This window comes from Ochlerotatus camptorhynchus, unplaced genomic scaffold (assembly GCF_037179485.1).
Source record: "Ochlerotatus camptorhynchus isolate MF236.1 unplaced genomic scaffold, CSIRO-AGI_Acam_v1.1 ptg000349l, whole genome shotgun sequence".
NCBI classification, from domain to species: Eukaryota; Metazoa; Arthropoda; class Insecta; order Diptera; family Culicidae; genus Ochlerotatus; species Ochlerotatus camptorhynchus.
The window spans coordinates 129,917-149,467 of NW_027040837.1; the positions used below are offsets into that span (position 1 = coordinate 129,917).

At 39.5% G+C, this 19,551-nt stretch overlaps 1 protein-coding gene across 5 annotated transcripts in view; it reads right to left on the minus strand.

The window, feature by feature from the left end:
* Nucleotides 1-19,551, minus strand: part of nrv3 (nervana 3) — an 88,266-nt gene that overhangs the window by 53,771 nt on the left and 14,944 nt on the right. For 4 of the 5 annotated variants that reach the window (XM_065231270.1, XM_065231271.1, XM_065231273.1 and 1 more), the window contains one exon: nt 13,689-13,981. In XM_065231270.1, the coding sequence (XP_065087342.1) occupies nt 13,689-13,818 (130 nt within the window). In that variant the 5' untranslated portion in view covers nt 13,819-13,981. Of the gene's footprint in view, nt 1-13,688; nt 13,982-14,480; nt 14,660-19,551 lie in introns of those variants that run through there. The other variant, XM_065231269.1, reaches the window with a different exon arrangement.

Consider the following 19,551-nt stretch of genomic DNA (forward strand, 5'->3'; position numbering starts at 1 on the left):
CAGCAGAGTAGTAAACGTTAGCAACGCTTAGCAAAATGTCAACTCAAAGCAGTGATGCCATTTTATATTTATGGGTAATAACACTTGTCATCGTGTGCCCTAACGTGCCGATCAGTGTGCTACGATGACTTTCGGAACAGTGTGCAGAGTTGATTGCCCCTTGTTCGGCACCCATTGACTGTTTTCGGCTACCAAAATTTGAACGTTAATTTCGCTGTATTGTCGCAGCAAAACACTTCGCTGAATGTATTTAAGCGATGCCTTAGTCTGATTACATTTTTACAACTGAACTAACCTGTTATGCCAGTTTTTTTTCAAATGAAATGTACGTACTACAAAATATGGCTGATTTCGAGTTGTCGATAATAGAACAGCTGGTTAACACAGAGTTCAAATGGAATGGTTTCAGTTAGACAACCGGCTGCCGACAATAGTCACACTCACCTGAGAAGGTTGGAGCGTTGTAGAAACGTTCTAGAACCGTTTTGGACAATTCTGTCGATTGTCATGGATAGAATAGCAAGCAGCAGATAAATGTAAACAAACAAACAAATACGTCATATGTGTACGTGACGTTGAAAAATTGCTAACAGAAGTGCGGACGCTGCCTAGATTGACAAGAATACGTAAATTTTTTCGGCACTTCGGATGATGGATGACCAATCGATTTGATTGAATTATAAGTTTTTTTTATTTACTTTGACTACAGTTGATATGCCATGTTTACTTTATGTTATGTTCACAGATATGGAGTTTTTTTTGCCAGTTAAATTGGCTTTTCCCCATCACATTCATTAATACGACAAAAAGTCAGATGAATGAATAAATAAATAAATTTTCCCTTGCTTGAGTTGTGATTAACGCAAACAACGAAATTGTTTGCAAGCTTGTACACAATATTTCTGATTTATGCGGTATTGCGCTTAAATTAACAAATTTCTAACATTGAAAACACAGTTCGAAAAAGTAGTGCAAATATCTATTCAGTATGCTGTACTTGAATGGATCGTCATATATCATACAATTTTACATTATTGATCATGTAAATTTATGAGACATTTAATTAAATATTACAAATGTTGTATGTAACCGTCTATCCTTGATAATAATATTGCATGCAAGTTTGTAATTTGCGTGATAATAAATACAAGTTTGCACACAGTTTTTTTTTGCTGTGTAGATAGCGCACAAATTTAAGTATATTTTTGAAATTGTGTACGAACTACGAAAAAAATCCAATTTACATCAAAGATGAATTACGCCACGTGTAATAATAGTAATGAGAGAAAGATTGCTTACAAGTTTGTTAGCAAGATGGACGATTTCATACAATATTTGGAATAGTTTACGACATGTCCAATAATTTTACCCGTTGTATAACGTAAACGTGTTTAATATACGACACTCCCTACCTTTTCGAACTGTATGTAATTAGGATTGAAACGCTCAAAGAGACAAACAAAAAATCTGCTACACCGTCAGCTCGCTTATGGCCCTGGTTTAAATTTTATTTATCTCTACGATCGCTAGGTGTACGTAGACCTTTAGACTCATTGCCATTATTGGTAGGGAGACGCGTGATGTGATTTGAAATTCGCAGGCAATTTCAACTGCCGTGTAGTGAACTGCAACTTTAGCACGCCCGAGCCTCATATAGGGTGGAGAACTACCTTGGCATATGCGCCCATTTCCGTCACATCGAGAAAAAACATAAAATATATCAATGTTTTCGACGTGACCGATGTGAGTTCAGAAGCTAGAAAACAAATTCTTTTAATACGCACAATATGAATATTTACAACCATTCCTCTCAAAATCAAAAGAAACACTACTAGGGAATCATTTTCGCCTGCCTTCATTCGTATGCCGAAGTGAATCCAATGACGTTTCAATGTGTTTTGACGGAATTTAAACTCGTATGACGAAATTGGAATCAAGAAGCAGTGTTAGATTTTACCAATATCTCAACAATTTGTGGCTCTTTATCAAATCTAACGGTACGTATGGAAAGTTAATTAAAATTATACGTGATCTTTGATCGAAACATTCCACTTTTTGTTCGAATTTGTTGGAGGAAGAAAAAATAGATAAAGTGCGGGTTTGGCTTGGTATGACGGAAATGAGCTCTTAACCCTATTGTACATTAATATTAAACAGCTGTATTTTTTGGTTCCATAATATTTTACTGTCACAAGGTTCGGACACGACTCGTGGTGGTGAGCTCAATGAGCAGTTTGCAATTGTATAGCTCGATCGTAAAAACAGAGTGTCTTCCGAAGGTGAAATGTTGCCTTGCGCTGTCCTCCATGTTCTTCGCGTTCGCACACGCTCAATGTGTGATTCTCGATGGAGTACAGTAAAAAAAAGATACACTTGAAGCAACCTGAAATCGTGGGTGGTTATGATGGCACGGACGGAAGACGACGAGGGCTGACGGAAATCGGGTTATTTTTAGTCAATGCGCAGGCGCTCTAAGGTGTGTTTGTATGTCACACACCGCCGACGACGACGACGACGATGACGGCGTTGGAACCGAGTCGAACTTCCATCCATCCATATCAATTGGACCCCCTCCTCCCCTATCAACCACAGGTCAGACTTATGAACTTGGAAAAGCCTTCGAAAATGCCACTGTGTAGAGGGAGAGGGAGTGCTACAGGACGGAGGAGGTGGTTATGCCTGAATCGGTTTTCCAAGAATTGGTTCGATAACGGCGAGTTGCCTGCTGCCATGTGCTTCTGAGGCTAGGGACAGTGAAATAAGGCAAAGGAAATATGAAAAACTCATTAAAATTTAAATTTCTGCTCCTATATCCCATCGATGTAATTTAGCTTGGGGAATAGCTGGTAGCAATGATTTCGTTTTTGATAGAGTTGAATCGAATCATTTTCGGATGACTATTTTTGAGCACTTTATACTTAAAACCGTTATTGAGAATTTGATGTTTATGGATACTGCAACAAATCCAGTATCCTTATACATCTAACTAACCCGTTTTTCAACGAAGCAAACCACCTTTCATACAACAGTGTGGTTTGCTCCACGGTGATAAATCCAATCCAACTGTCCAGCTTGTGGGGGTGAAAAATCCATTCTTTTCTGCCCCATTGACTGGTAATTTTCCATAGAAAGTCGCCTATAGATGGGCTAATGGCATTAGGGCACGCATTGATCAGGGCGACCGAATACATAGTAGGGAGGGTTGCAGTTATACACCTTCCTTGGATCGGAAGGGATCCGGGCCGGATACGACCACTTCTAATGCTTGATTCCATCGTAAAACTTTCGTGGCCTATCGATTTTTTTTTTCTTGGACGAACCATGGCATGGCAACTACGGTGGTGCGGTATTTGGTTTATGGGGAAATGTTGCCCATAAATATGTATGATACACTTTTAGTTGGTTGATTTCGTCCAGCTTGCAGAAAAAAAGATCAGAAGCAGGAGTATGGCAGTATGACGACATAGTTACATAATCGAAGTATACACACAACACTTTTGCATTGCGGATATAAACCGGTTCTGGGCTTCCCCAGGCAGTTTGGCAAAACGAAAATGAGCCCAATCAGCATTGGAGCGTATATATTTTGGTTTTCATGGCTTTATTAGTAGCCAACGGAGAAAAATACTATTAGGTGCCTTATTTGGGTGCAGTTAGCACTTTAGTTTTTATGGGTCGTAAATAATTAAATGATCGTGAGGGGTTTGAAAATTTTCCTCTTTCCATTGCAGCTTAACACAGTGGGAGCTGGTCGTAATTGAAATTATTTTTTATAATATTTATTCAGATTCGCTGATAGATGAAAATTCATCGCAAAACTTTAATATTTTAACCAATATGAATAGTTAAAATGGCATCATTTTTACTCATGCTTATTAATGGAAACTATCACTTTCAGGGTAACCAGTGAATTTTCATTTAGGATTCCTGGTTTCCCGGTTCAAATCTCAAAAATTTCCTGCTTAAACATATTCAGCAAAAACGGAAGTTATGAATTATTTGATTTTTTTAATGTGTTAAAGTGCAAATGTTTCGAGCTGGTTGTGGACAAAACAAAATCTTAGCTCGATACCTCTTATTTATACAAAGGCCCAGAACTGACTGAGCAATTGAGTCATGGAATATATTTATGGTCACTAAGCCAAATGCAATTGAACAAAATGGGTCCCGAATTGATAGACGGAATTGCAAAAAGTGAAGAATTGAATTGAGAAATTGTTTTAGAAATCTTGAACTTCATACAGATGAGATCTTGGGAAAATAGTTGGAAATCTCGGAAATCTCCGTATTCTGTAAAGGCCCACGCACATTAGATCCGGATCGGAAGCGTTGCGGCAAAGTGACAGCTAAATCTATTGTCTAACTGTCAAATTTACGTCAACGCAACGCAAACGGATCTAATGTGGGTGGCCCTTAATAACCAAATTCTTGAAAATGGGAGTATGGAAATTTTCAAGATTCTGAGGCTTCAACATTTGTAAGGAGCATTAAATTATCATTCTAGTTTTAAGATTTTTGATTTATAAAAATCTTCAAGATCCTAGATTAAGAAAAAAAAACTACAAGGGACAGCCCTATGGGGTTGTACGCAATGGTGACGTATGACTAATTGGGTTCTAATAATATTTGTTATTTGTTAACTGCAGCAGGAGTTTGTGCTTGGTGTAGGAATAGGAATTTGAGCGGGGTTCTCTCCGTTTGTACTCTTTAGTATGACACGCTTGATATAGTTGGCCCACAGCGACTCCCGAAGAGTTACTGATTCCGATCAATAGCGGTGCGGCTTCTTCCTCCTTCTGTCGATGCTCATGTGGGCTGCAGCTTGCTGCTTGCAGCCAACCTTTCGTTGTGTACTGGAGAACAATGTTCAACGCCACGCGCCGAAAGCACTGCTGTTGCTGATGTCGACGACCGGACACCACCACACACGGTGATTGGAACTGAATCTGATCAGCGGTTGAGGCCAGCATAGCTGCTTGCGGGGAGCCTTTTGTTGTGTACTAGAGAACACCACGCGAATTGAATAAACACCGTTTGGTAAGACCGGGTGGAATTCAACTTTGAAATCGCATTTCGCAGGCAATCGGTGATTATTTCAATTATCATAGCCACATCTGCACATTCGTGCAATTTTAAATTTTGAAAAATGTTAAAGCCTTAAATTTGACAGATGTGTAGACATATTTCTGAACGAATGGTGATAAATTTTTTGAAATTGGTCCAGGGGCAGCTGAGTTATTAACGTTCAAAATCTTTCATAATTTTGTTACTTGTTCCATATTCGCTTTTAACAAAGTGTACCCCCACATAGAAATCACAGACGTAGTCCAACGTCAAAATATAACATATACGATAGGGGAAAACTACTCGAAATGTGGAATTTTATTAAATTCACAAGATACTAGTTGTTCTGAAAAACATGAATCTCAATATAAAAAAAATGCTGATTTTCACTAGCCACCTGATATCAGCATCACTTCACATAAAGGGAGTATCGTTTAAAATCCACACACACTCAAGTTGTGTGAGTTGATTTCATCAGATGTGCAAAAGTTTTCAAAATGGCGACGAAAGAACAGTGCGTGCGCGAAAAAGTTTTGCACGAGTACTTTGAGAATAGGGATCTGTCGCATCGTGTCATCGAAAAAAAAAATAAGAATCGTTAATTCCACGGTGTCTGGTATCATGAAACGGTTCAAAGAACGTTTGACTGTTGATCGGAAGCGTAGATTCGTATAAAAAAAGCCGTCAGATCAACGAGAACGATCACAAACGCGTGGTTGAGGTCTTAAACGGTAACCGAACGCCTCAGTTCTAAAAAGTTGCATGTGAGCAAGAATTTCGTGCAGAATACCAAAACTCGAGCTGGACTACGTATGTTTAAGGTTCAGAAGTCCCCAAACCGTGACGAGAAACAGAATACGGTCGCAGAAAGCCGTGCCCGGAAGTTGTACGACCAGGAGTTAACGAAACCACACTGCTGCGTAATGGATAACGAGACATATGTGAAAGCGGACTTCAACCAGATTCCAGGAAACCTGAATGTGACTACCAAGGATAAGTGTGATGTTCCCGAGAACCTCCGAACACAGAAGATGTCGAAGTTCGTCAAGAAGTTCTTAATTTGGCAAATGATTTGTACTTTCCGAAAGCGGAGTACACCTTTCGTTATCGCAAGTACCATGAATGGACAGGTGTATTTGGAAGAGTGTCTCTAAAAGCGGCTTCTCCCTCTCCTGAAGGCTCACGACGGTCCACCGATCTTCTGACCGGATTTGACATCATGCCACTACACGAAGGACGTGCTAGAGTGGTATAAGGCGAACGATGTCAATTTCGTGCCGAAAGATCTGAATACTCCGGAACTGCGCCCAATTGAAAAATACTGGGCCTTCATAAAGGAGCACCTTCTAAAATGACCTAAATTGGTGAAGAATGTAGAAGAAATGAAGAAAGCATGGGTTGATATGCTGTCGATTCTGAGGTCGTGCAGAACTTCATGGCTGAGGTTAAGGCCAAGGTTCGCACATTCGGATATAAAGGCAAAGTAATTTTTATTGAATGATGCCAAAACTAACTTTAATTGCTTCTTTTTACTCCCTGAAAATTTGGTGATAATGGGATCAAAACTTGAATTTTGAGAATGAATTTTGTGTGTGCGGATTTTAAACAGTACACCCTTTAATGTGAATATCAGTGCGCAAATGAAATTCGAAGTTCTGTAGCTAATATGTCCCACGACAGCTAATCGAGTACTGATCTTTAGGAAAAACTTCGGAACTATTGAAACAATGCAATGGTCATACGAGCCAGTTTATTTATTAAGATAAAAGTAAGATTTTCAGCTGCCCGCTAGATGTTATTTATATGGATTGCACCGTTCGAAAAATTCATGTAAATTTCTGCGAGATATAGCGCACATAAAATTAACGCTAGATTTGGCATAAATTTACGCGATATTTCGTGTAAATTTAAGCGCAGTATCGCATAAATTAGCAATATTGTATGCAAGCTTGTAAACGATTTCGTTGTTTATGCCATGTATAGCTCACAATTAAGCGAAAGGAGATTTTATGCGATAGTTAAAATTCAGAATTTTTTTCTGTGTGCAATGTCAAAACTATACCGTCCGATATCATGGTTGCTATGAATATCAGTGTCGGAAGTGAAATTCAGTGCTGGTGCAATTTCAAATGTCATTGACTTTATAGGCGAATCCAATAGAAATTAAGCGATCGTTTCAACCTCTGGGGGTGAATAAGAGAACCATCAACAGAGTGAAGAGGGCTGACATTTTCACGGTGAAGCATAGGAAGAGGCAAATGTTTTTACCTTTTGTGATTAATTTATCCATCGCAGATGCTTGTAATTATCATCCACATGGAATATATTATTTTCTGTATCGATTTTGGAGTGAACCGGCTGGTGCTTCCACGTATTTTTGTTAAGAAAAGTGAAGATTTATAAACTACCCCAGAGGTTATGATCTTCCGGATTTTTAATGTGGTGTTATTTGAGCTGTAAATCCGTTCAAATATGTGAAAAATAATAAAATAAGACCCCTCCCGATGGAAATATGAAAGATACGCATAACAATATGCGTTAATTTGAGATGTCAAAAATTGTAATGTTGATGCAAACAAACGGTTTGGTTGACGTTGCCTGTCATAATTGCCTAGCGCACTCTACATTGGTGGTGCATAGAAACAGCCTATTGACAGCACGCTGTAGTGGATCGCAGCACCAACAAAACACACATTTGGTTCTTGGAAAGATTTAACGGTTTAACAACAAAGAAAAATGTTCTAGCACAGATAAACAGACCTACCTCTTTAAATAAATATTCCTCAAAAACATCATCACGGAGATCACTAACGGCATCTTGCGAGCTATTCGCGGAAAATAGCTTGCTTCCCATTTCTCAAACAATGTTGTATGCAAGTTCAATAGGATGTATAGAAACGTCAAAGTGGGGCCTCGCATAGCTGAGTCGGTAAAGACGCAACAACAGAGCAAGACCGGTCTAGGAATATGGCGGATTCGAAAATTTCTCGACTTCCCTGGGCATATAGGGTATAAGATTGTACTTGCCACCCAATTATACTTATACAAAAATGGTACGGGCATCGAAAGCTCTTAATCAATAACTGTAGAAGTGTATCTAGAACACTAAGTTGAGAGCACGCAATAAGCTAATATGCGATAAACTTAAAATTCGAGGAAGAAGAAGAAACGTCAAAGTGATCCAATGCCATCATTGTTTGTGGTGGGCGATTCGCGAAACTAAAAATATTTAAATTGAACGTTAGATGCATGTACGATGATTAAAAAGAAACCGTAACGTCTGTTCGTATGTGGCTCTAGGCTCCAACAATTAAAATCAATCTGAAGAATTTAGAGAAGAATACCTATGGAATATTAAGGATAATTCAAAAGGAATTAACAGAATTAACGAGAAGAATTAATAAAATTTCTATATGAAGAGCTTTTAGTGGGTTGGTTTATTTCCTTTAAATCCGTTATAATTACTTATCGTTTGACAGATACGCGTATTTCGCCTACTACTTGCAGACTTCATCAGTGCCAAGTACTCAACACCAACACCTGTTGTGTTGAGTACTTGGCACTGATGAAGTCTGCAAGTAGTAGACGAAATACGCGTATCTGTCAAACGATAAGCAATTGACCACTTTGTCAAGCAGTTTTGGCGCGACTTTCTACCAGCGATTTCACAAAACTGGACCAACTAATTTCTATTTTTTTTTTATGAAACGCACAAATGTTGACTACTTTTCTCGTGGCTCTAGAAGAAAAAATCTCAAAATAATGTTTTATTTCAAAGTTCGAGTGGTAGTAAACGTCATTTCAACAGCTCGAATGAAGTGGTTAATTATAACGGAATTTAAAGGAAATAAACCAACCCACTCAAAGCTCTTCATAAAGGGATTTCGTTAAGAGGTTCGACAAATTTAAAGGACAAATTTCTAGTGAATATCCACAGGGAGTTCATCAGATAATTCTGAGATATTGTTCTTAGGAACTGTGAGAAGAATTCTAAGGAATTTCTGGGGAGAAGAATGGAAGGTCTGAATTAAATTCCTGAGTTTTTCTAAGAATAGTTTCATGGGAGCTGTGAAAAGAACTTCAAGGAGCATTCCTAGGTGATTCTAAGGAGATTTTTTTTGGGGATCGTGAGAAGGATAGCTAGTAAATTTTAAAATTAATTACAAGATAATTTTGACGAGAATTCAAAGAGAATGTTAAACCACAGACAAACATACGTATCTATTTGAACAATCTGTCTTTAAAATATCTCACGAAACTCCCTGACGACATCTAGCGAGCTATTCGCGTAAAAGTAAAATAAGCTTGCTTTATACGTCGCAAACAATGCAATGATGCATACAAGTTCATCAGAATGTAAAGAAACGTCAAAGTGATCCGATGCCAGCGCTGAGCGGAGGGTTCACAAAACTAAAGATATTCAAAATGCACGTTAAATAGATGTACGATGACTGGAATTAAACTGTTACGTCTGTTTGTCTGTGGATAAACAGTCTTTAAAGAGTGTTCTGAGTATAATTGCTAAAGGAATAGACTCAGGAGGGTTATTGTTGAATGTTTTGACTAAAATTTGAAAAAAAAAATCAAAGGAAATTCAGAGCTGAGGAATATTACAATAAGGGGGGGGGGTTATCTAAAGGATTCTGACGAGAAATTCAAGGTTCGAAAAAAGTTCCATGGATATTTTCATTGTTAGTACAAGGAGAATCCGATGATAGTTCTGAGCTGAATAATGGCTGAATGAAAGGTAATTATTAAAGAAATGTGTTTGATTTTACAAAGGTTAATTATTATTAGGAAAGTTACACATTAGTTGATATCACGGGAAAAACGCTGTAGAAAATTGAGTATTTTCTCTTGAAAATTTGGGTGGAAGTAGTTTAGAGTGTATTGATTACAATGTATTTTTTATAGCTGTCAGTTTTTCGAAAGTTAGAAAAAATGGCGTCACCCGAAAAGCAACGTCGCGAATTGATTTTGCGAAAGCACCTGGAAAATCCTCAACTCTCTCATCGGGACATCGGAAAACAACTCGGAATCTTGCAGTTAACGGTGAGTCGTGTGATTAAATGTTACTACGAAACTCTGAGTATCGAACGGAAGGAGAAATGCTATCAGTTCTATAGACTTCTCTGACGTTTGTTATTTGCACAAGCATTAGTGCAGAACTTTGGGTAAATTCTTGCACTAATACTTATAATTTACCCCAAGTTATGCACTAATACTTGTGCATTTCACAAACGTCAGAGAAGTATATTAGTGATCAGGATCCCAAGCGTGTCATGGCAGCGTTTAAGCGGAATCCCAATACTTCGGCCAGGGATGCAGCCAAAAAGTTGAATCTGTCCAACTCTTTCATTCAAAGAGCCAAGGACCGGGAGGGACTGCATACGTACAAAGTGCAAAATACTCCAAATCGTGACGAACGGCAAAATACGATGGGAAAGCTACGGACCCGGAAACTGTACACCCAGATGCTGACGAAGTCTCATTGTCTCATCATGGATGATGAGACTTACGTCAAGGCGGACTTCCGGCAGCTTCCGGAGCTACTGTTTTTCACCTCCCACCACAAGTTTGATGTTCCGGAGGAAGTAAGGAAGCAGAAACTTTCAAAGTTTGTCAATAAATACATGATTTGTCAAGCGATCTGCTCATGTGGCAAACGGAGTGCGCCGTTCGTGACTACTGGGATTGTAAACGGGGAGATCTACCTCAAGGAGTGTCTACAGAAGCGTCTGCTTCCTCTGTTGAAGCAACACGAGGGCTCTACGATCTTCTGGCCGGATCTAGCTACCACAACGGGGCCACTTTCGTACCCAAGGACATGAATCCTCCCAACGTACTGGAACTAAGGCCTATCGAAAAATACTGGGTTATTATGTAGCAGGCACTACGGAAGCCTCCCAAGAAGTTCAAATCTGAGGAAGACATGAAGAAAAAGTGGGTACAGAAGAAGCTGCAGCCAGATGTTGTACAGAACCTAATGAGTGGAGTTAAGCGTAAGGTGCGAGCATACGGTTATGGTATTGATGTTGAATGAAATAAATATGCCAAAAGCTTACTAATGGGTTATATTTTATTGCATAAAAGTTTGAAAAGGATCGGTCAACTAGGTAATTTTCTACAGCGTTTTTTCCGTGATGCAATTTGATGTGGGACACCCTTTATAGTGCCGAGATGAGTGAAAAGAACTTAATTTTGGGTACTTTTTTCTTACCGTGTACAGAAAAAGAATTAACAGTTCTAGTAGTTCGATGCTAGATCAGAGGTTGCTTAGATTACACTTGATTACACCATAAAAATTTATAGCGGAAACAGCTATTTGTCAAATATGGGTGATGAGTTGCTGGATATCTAAAATTGCAATTAGAGTCTGTTCATAGACCACAAAGACCCCTTTGGGTCTAAACTGCTTCAAAAACAGTCTAAATGGCTTATGGGCTGCCCATTAGAAGCTGATTTACTGGAATTATTGTTACTATGATTGCTTCCATTCACTTCGCTATAAAATAATGTTTTTCGAATGCTTGGATGCTTTAATGGTATTTTGTACTTGGAAGCTACAAGAAGAAGTTGAAAAGTATGTGTTTCACACATTAAACCAGTTAATTTCGCTTTCAGAGAGTGACAATCAGCGATTTTATGATTTGTGAGCGCTCATTTTGAGTGAACGATCACGAATCATAAAATCGCTGATTGTGACTCTCTGAAAACGAAATCGGCAGGTTTTATGAATCAAGCACATACATTTCAGTCTCTTCTTGTAGCTTACAAGCCCAAAATATGATTGTAGCATGCAATCATTTCATAATTTCGAAAAACTTTTTTTATCGCGAAGTGAGTGGGAGCAACCCTGATTGAACGATGTTCCATGAATTTTTATGTAACAATCTCCCAGTAATGAAAATTCTCCGACGTGGGTGGAACTCAGAGGGTAACGCGTTCTTCGGGGGATAGCTGTATTTGAATTGTGGAATTTTTCATAGCATAAGTTTCACACACGAAATGGGCGTGTTTCATAATTTGCACGAACCTAAGTGTGAGGCACATAATGGTGACGTATGGATAAGTGTATTTTCAAAATACAGTCAACCATCCCCAAGATGTCCACTAACTCGATATCGAGTTATAGAACCATAGTAAAAATGCATTCCATGGCTACTGTGATAGCGATTTTGCATTGGATTGTTATTTTAAGACTTGATAATTAAATATCTCGATGATCGCTTCTCTGAATATTAATTCCATACAATACTTGCCTATTTTAATTCATGTAAAATGTTACAAAAAAATGTGTTAAAAAATATTCTATGTCAGTGAAAAATTATGTGAAATCTCGTGACATGGTCCCATGACAGTGATAGCACCTATTTCAACATCCTCAAATGATAGTCCTGAAATTTTTCAGCACTGGACAAAGGCACAACATGAATAATGCAGGTTTTAGTACCATCAGCTAAACAAGATTTGTCTGTACGATGGCTTTCCGTTAATAAAGTGCGCTTTTTAAAATGTTCAGAAGCTCTAGTAACATTTTCGATTATAACGATTCAGTCATCGAATGAACATTTCTGGGCAAATTTTTGAATTACCAGATATCAGCATAATTGTAATCTCACATCTTAATATCATCCCAGGTGTGTATCCAATCGCATAATGATATCAGTTTCAAATGATCAAGTGTCATCCTATTGTTTCTACCCATTAACCACCTACGGCGATATATCCTCCAAGCAATCACATACATATAAAACTAGCCAACCAATGCATTGGTCGGTCGGTCGGATGGTTGGTAGGTCCGTCGATAGGTCTCGGTCCAAAGTGGAGAATGCAGAGAAAAAAGGGTTATGTAACTGGAAAATTGCTTTCACCGCACGGTTTCCAGTCCGCAGATACAAAACATTCCTATTGTAGGAGACTATTTCCCAACCCCGGTAGTGATCTGGATATGCGAGGAAGATTTCCACCCACACGGGCCGTAATCGGATTGAGGTCATTTCGTTACCGATGAAACAAAAGTTCTTTTTTTTTATTCGAACTCATGTCAAAGTATCGATTTTCTGAAGATGGTAAACCAGTTTTCGTTTTTATTTCAATCTCACCGCCTTCGCGATGCGATGAGAAGGGGAAGTTTTTCGATGATTGATTTCAGTTGTAGCTGGATTGGAAATATTTGCATGCATTGATTTGGTTTATGGGGTGGATTGGGGATTTTATTTCAGCCAGGAATATCGCAATATTGATAGGAATCTTACTTCATTGGAAAATTTATGTAATCAGTTTTTCTCACTTGGATATGTGCGAGTATCGAGAGGTTTGGTGAGATTGTGGGGGTTGTTCGGAAGGTGTGCGAGAGAATGTGTTTCAAAAAATGAGAGGATCTTTCAAGGATATGCCAAATGCAGAGTCGATACCCATAGCCGTTGGACGTCGAATGGAGTGAGAGCGATAACGGAAAATTCGAGAGAGGGAGAAGTTTAACACCCCCTTTTGCAAGGAGGGTGGGAAAAACAAGATGGCTGCTCTCTAGAAACAGAAGGACAACTTGTCCCCCGAAGGATCCCTGCAACACTAGAAGGGATGGATAATTATGACTCATACGAGTCAGAAAATCTACTTACCCCAACTCGAACCGGTTCTTCCAAGGCATTGGCTGGTTTCGCTGTTCCAGCAGAATTTACTGAATCCTTCCCATTTTCCCAGTTTTTCGGGTGGGGTATAATATTGTTCCGCTACTTTCTTATCGGCCATGGCTGTGCCCTTTCACACTGGCTAATCCTTCCTTTCAAACTAAGTGCTAGGCGAGAAGAAAACCGTTCCCGTGATGTATTACCGAACTCGCGAAATCTTTGATCTCGTTTTGCTGCTGACCAAATTCAACTTTTCACTTCCTCACCGAAACCAGCATTCAAGACTGCAAGTAGAAACCAACATCAAAATTACACACAAAATTCATCCAAAAGCTTATTGCAAACTAGAAACGCGCACACACGGCCCCTCAAGTCTTGGCGATTTTTCGTTTTTCCGATCCGATTTTCCTTGAATTTTTATGTAACAATCTGCCAGTAATGAAAATTCTTCGCGACTACACTCTCCGACCAGCGTGTCCTATTTGTGTTCTCACTCCAGCTTTCTCTCCAGCTCCCTTACACACGAAAAGCGCCCATTCACTCCTACTCGCTCACTCCATCACATGCTTTCCAGTGAATTTTCCCTTCTCACTTTTTTCCAAAGTCCTTAATAATAACCGCACAAGAAATCACGATTCAGAAGTTTCCTCCACTTCAAATCACTAATTTAGAAAATAATATTCTCCACTGTCCTTTGATTCGCGATTTCAGATCATGTCCAGTATCAATCACTTCTAACAGTTACTATTGTCACACTCACTAGCACCAACTTCCCAAACTCACATAGTAGGCCTCCAACAGTTCCCACAAAGCTGTCCGCTCTTCAGCACTGCACGACACGAACTCCACCGTGCAAGCAGTTGATCCTGTGTCCTGAGCCTCTGAACCTGCTGAACCGTTTCTTTTTCCAACGACGTCGACGTCGACGTCGCTCCTCTCCAAGAATCGGAACAAGTTGAATGGAACGCGTGCCGTTCGACTCTGAGCAGTGTGTTGCTCTCCTGTGAGCGCTGATTATATATACTCCAAAAAGGCGAAACTCGCGGAGAGCTTATGTCTGTTCCATCTTGGGGGAGCAGAGCGTGGAGCTGAGTAGCGTGTTGCTGGCTGGAGAGCCAAAAGTGAGAATTTCCCAATGACATTATTCGATGTTAACATGTCGTCCAGTGGGTGGGGGAGCAAATGGCAAGACTCTGAGAGTGTGACATTATGTTGGGCACGGTGGATCGTCGGAAGTGGAATAATCGGTCAAAAGAGAGTCGTCGTAAAGTGGTGTAATAAATTAGAGATTTTTTATTCTGCCGATGTATTTCGGTTGTCACCGAGAAGAACATTAATGCCATCGATTTGATTACATTTGACAACCTTTTGATGATTTTTTTTTAATATTTTGTAAATAATCTCCACGTAGGGCAGAGAACTACTTCGGCATAGTCGTCAATTTTCGTTAAAGCGAGCGGAAACATCAAATATACTCAATTCTGTTATTGCACAATTTTGTCCGCCTCTATTTCGGATCGTGTGATCTCAGTATGCAACTTATTTCGAAAAATCTAAAAAAAAAAATACCGTACCTATCCTGCATAAAGGCAAAATCGAAAAAAGGAAAATCGCGTAAAAACAGAATTGAGTGTACATGAATGATTTCGACGTGAACAAACCAATCATTTTATTACGATAGTTTAGTTCAAAAGCAACTAAATAAAGTCTATGGCATAATATCAATAGTTACATCAATTCCTCTCAAAATCAAAAGAAGCGCTAAAAGTGAATTTATTTTTTCCACCTTCATCCATATACCGAAGTGAATCCAATGACGTTTCACTGTGGTTGGACGGAATTGAAACTCTTTGAAACTTTGTGATATAAGGAGTTCGGTGGCCTTGTAGCAACCGATTTTGTTTACTGAGCAGAAGTCCGTGGGTTCAAACCCTTATATCCAACATCCCAGTGATTTCTCGTGAAAGTGCAGATGTGTTCTCGACTTTCGTTAAAGCGAGTATCACGTCAACATATTCCTACCCATTCCTTTCTTGACCAGCATTCGAACATGGCCGGCGCTGGAATTGCCTGGTTCTAGATCACCAGTATTTACACATTGAGGATAATTGTTAATCCTAGACAACGTCTATTGGTTCTCTGTGTAATTACAGCTGATCTGGCAACAACGGAGTTGGATAGAAACACTTTATTTTATGTTCAAACTAGTATGAAAAAGAGAGGGTAAGTGTTGGTTGTGCTTAGTATGATGGAAATTATATATTAACCCTACATTTCACCCTACGTGATTTAAAATGGATTGTCCCATTTGAACCAGCCTATCGAGTCATTAGGGTGTTACGTGAAGGAAAAAAATCTTCGCAATCATATTCCCACTTTCACTAAGGGGGGAGGGGGGGGGGGGAGGTGTCTATCAAATTCAAACAATCGTCGCCTACCTCGCATAACTGGTTCCAAACGTAAACAAGCCATAAGAAACCTACAGCGTTTGATTACGTTTGGAACCAGTTTCATACAAGAATGATCAGTAGGCTGATTTGACAGCACGTCCCCCCCCCCCCAGATTTTCACGCATAGCACTAAATTGAAAAAGTCTCATCAGCTTTTGTAATCAAAGCTTCTTGTGTGCTTTTCTCGTGAATTGGAGCTCCTGATTTTTCATTGATTTCGGTTGTTTGAAACAAGTTGCATTACATTTGGTTGAAAATCGAAATTACGGGTTCAAAAATAGAGAGTTAAAAAATTGCGTAAAAACAGAGTTGAGTGTGTGTTTTTTTCTCCGAAAAGCAATTATTTTTTCTTCAACTTTGTCTCCGACGTCATTTCGATTCAAGTGACGTTTTCGAGATATGATTTGTTAAAAAAACATATAATACACAAGTTTTAATTTTTTGTAGGACCTTAAAAATTGCGGAGTTTTAGCTCAATTGTGAATGATCGACCGTTACATTTGTCCAGACGAAGACGAATCTTTCTTCCATCAATTTTCGTATGCTGGATCGCGATACCCAAGTAACCAACAAGCCCGCTAATTCGTCTTTTTGCAATATAAGGCAATAAGGCAATACACGGCTAACATAGGGCATGGTAAGCTTTATATTAATCGCATATTGGCCTTATATTGCATAAAGGCGAATTAGAGGGCTTGTTGGTTACTTGCGTAGTATGGTCCGAGTTATAATCCGACGCGGGTTTACCAGGAATGGCAATAGCACTTGCTTCCAATCATCCAGAACAGTTCTGCTCTAGGAATGGATTGAATAAGTTCAACAAACGTCTTTTCGCGTCGTCTGGGAGATTTTTAAGCAAGTTGAACTTGATTCTATTGTTTCCCGGAGCTGAATTGTTACATGAAAGGAGAGCAACTGAGAATTCTGTCATCGAAAAAAGGGAATCTATGACGATCCTACCCGATGGAGGATCAAGAACATTGCTTTAAACTGGCACTGAATCAGGACAAACTTTGCGCGCAAAGCTAAGGATCCATCTATAAGAGAATAGTCCGTGTATTCGTTGGCCGGCGATGACGCGTTTTGTATTTTTTTTGCCGATCTTCCAGAGCGGTCTCATGGATGTCTCTCGCGATAGACCGTCGACGAACCGACGCCAGTAAACGGGTATATTTAACTTTTTCTCGAGGCCCGTGTATCGCTCGAAATCTTCGACCCTACCGTGTTTGCGAAAGCGTTTAAACGCGGCGGACTTCTCGCTGTTTGCGTCGGATAATTCCTTATCCCCTCATGAAGTTGGAGGTCGTTTGTGAACAGAAATACCCGGAACGTGTTTTGTCTGTGCTTGAAGAGCGCAATCAACGATGAGTGGCGATAAAAAGGGTGGACAATGAACCATTGGTAACAGAATTTTTGATTGGCAAGTGGTCACTACCGTAGGAATCTTGGATTACTTCACAACGATAGCGAACTCGAACCATATAATCTTCATTCTTTTGATGGATGTTAGGCCACTCGTGTTTTTTCCTCTATTCGGGACCTAACACCATTGCGACCATTAATTTTATTCGTCGTATTACTCCATCACTATTGAGAAATGATGAAGTATTCGTTTTTTTACAGTTGTCATTCTTGCATTTATCGCAAGGATCCGACTCTAATTGAAAGGTCCCGCTCTTTATACTCGGTGGACAAAGCAGAGTCTTGTCACTATCAACAAGGAATAAAAAGTAACAAGGACTACGATGTGTTTTTTTGATTACTGAAAAATCCTGTTCCCCAAGTTTGAAGTAGTCAGGACTAGGAATCGGTAATAAATCTTACATCCCATAACGTACCACGAAAAGGTGATCTACCCACGTTACGGGGCAGGCCACTCGTGTTACTTCCCTAGTGTTTAGAATTGTCATATTGAAGTTAGATCGTATATCAACGGTTGTCATCGTACAGTTCCCCCCAGACTGTACCGTGGGAGTTAAAATCTCCTAAGATCAACCGAGGCTCAGATAAAACTAAGCAGATATCTAAGAGACCTTGGCGAGAAATCGCAGTTCTCAGAGGAAGATGTACTGTGGCAATTCTAAGGCTTTTCCCTCGAATATTTACCTGAACTGCGACAACTTCAATGCCTACCACGGAAGGCAGATCGATTCTATAAAATGAATGGAGCTTGTTAGTCCCGAGAAGCACCGCTCTATACAAATCTGCTCGATCAAGGCGAATAATGTTAAAATCGTGGAAAGGGAGATCGGTGTCTGAAGAAAGCCATGTTTCACAAAGAACCAATGCATCACAAAGTGAGTTGTGAACTAAACATTTGAATGTGTCTAATTTCGGTATGACACTTCTGCAGTTCCACTAAAGAACATAGATCATATCCCCGACCTCATCTGGAAAATTATTCATCAAAAGATATGATCGATGCAAGGAAGGACCACCTAGAAGCTAGTTGCTTCAAAAGAGGTTTCGCAAATGGAAGCACTAAATCGTTGAGTCAGAATATATTGAAGATGCTCTCCACAATTTCAGAAAACGTGAACATGGCATCATGTTCTTGCTGATTATTCAGCTGTTTTCCTGGCTGAAAGTAATGAGATTTCTGGGGTTTAAGATGATCCCGGATGTGGCAGAAAGTCCTTGTTAAAAATACAGGATTTAAATCCCGGTGATGGGGGTTGCGGTATATTTCCACTAACTCTCAAATTTGTCAAGGTGGGTTAAGAGTCCATACGTGACGTTTTTTTTTTAAATCGCTTTTGCCTTTAAAGACAAAGGAACTATCTTCACTGACCTCTGAGAGCCCTGATCATCAACAGGCAAATGGGAATGTGTTTTTTTGCTTTTTGGGGTGGTTTGGGAAGATAAAGCAGTGTATTTTTAATAGTTCTGCAAATGACCTCTTCGAGCGAGCTTGCAAAGACCGCTTAAGTTTTTCTCACAGCTGTTTGTACTTCGGGCAATCAACCAAAGCATGCAGAGTATCCATTTCATATCATTTGATTGAAGATGAACCAATACAACCATTGAATCAATTCTGTGAAAACCAATTCTCACATGACTATAATTTGAAGAGCCCCTTTCTCATTCGAAGCTCATCATCACTGTAAATTGAGTCACTCACTATCATTTGATATACGACAGTGGAGTATGAAAGAAACCCTGCAAAATGGTCCCTAACAGACAGGTCGACACAATGGCGGATCAATGTAAGGCAAATTTAAGGTCGATGTCGACCCGATGTCGTGTTGTTGTCGGGGCAATTTTGCGTTTCTTTCGGGTCAATGTCGGGTCAACATCGGGTTGGGGTTTGGTATAAGTTAGGTTGGTGTCGGGTTGGATTAGCTTTTTCGCCTAATAGTGTCGACCAGAGATCCGTTTATGTGTAGTTTACACTCAATTGAATG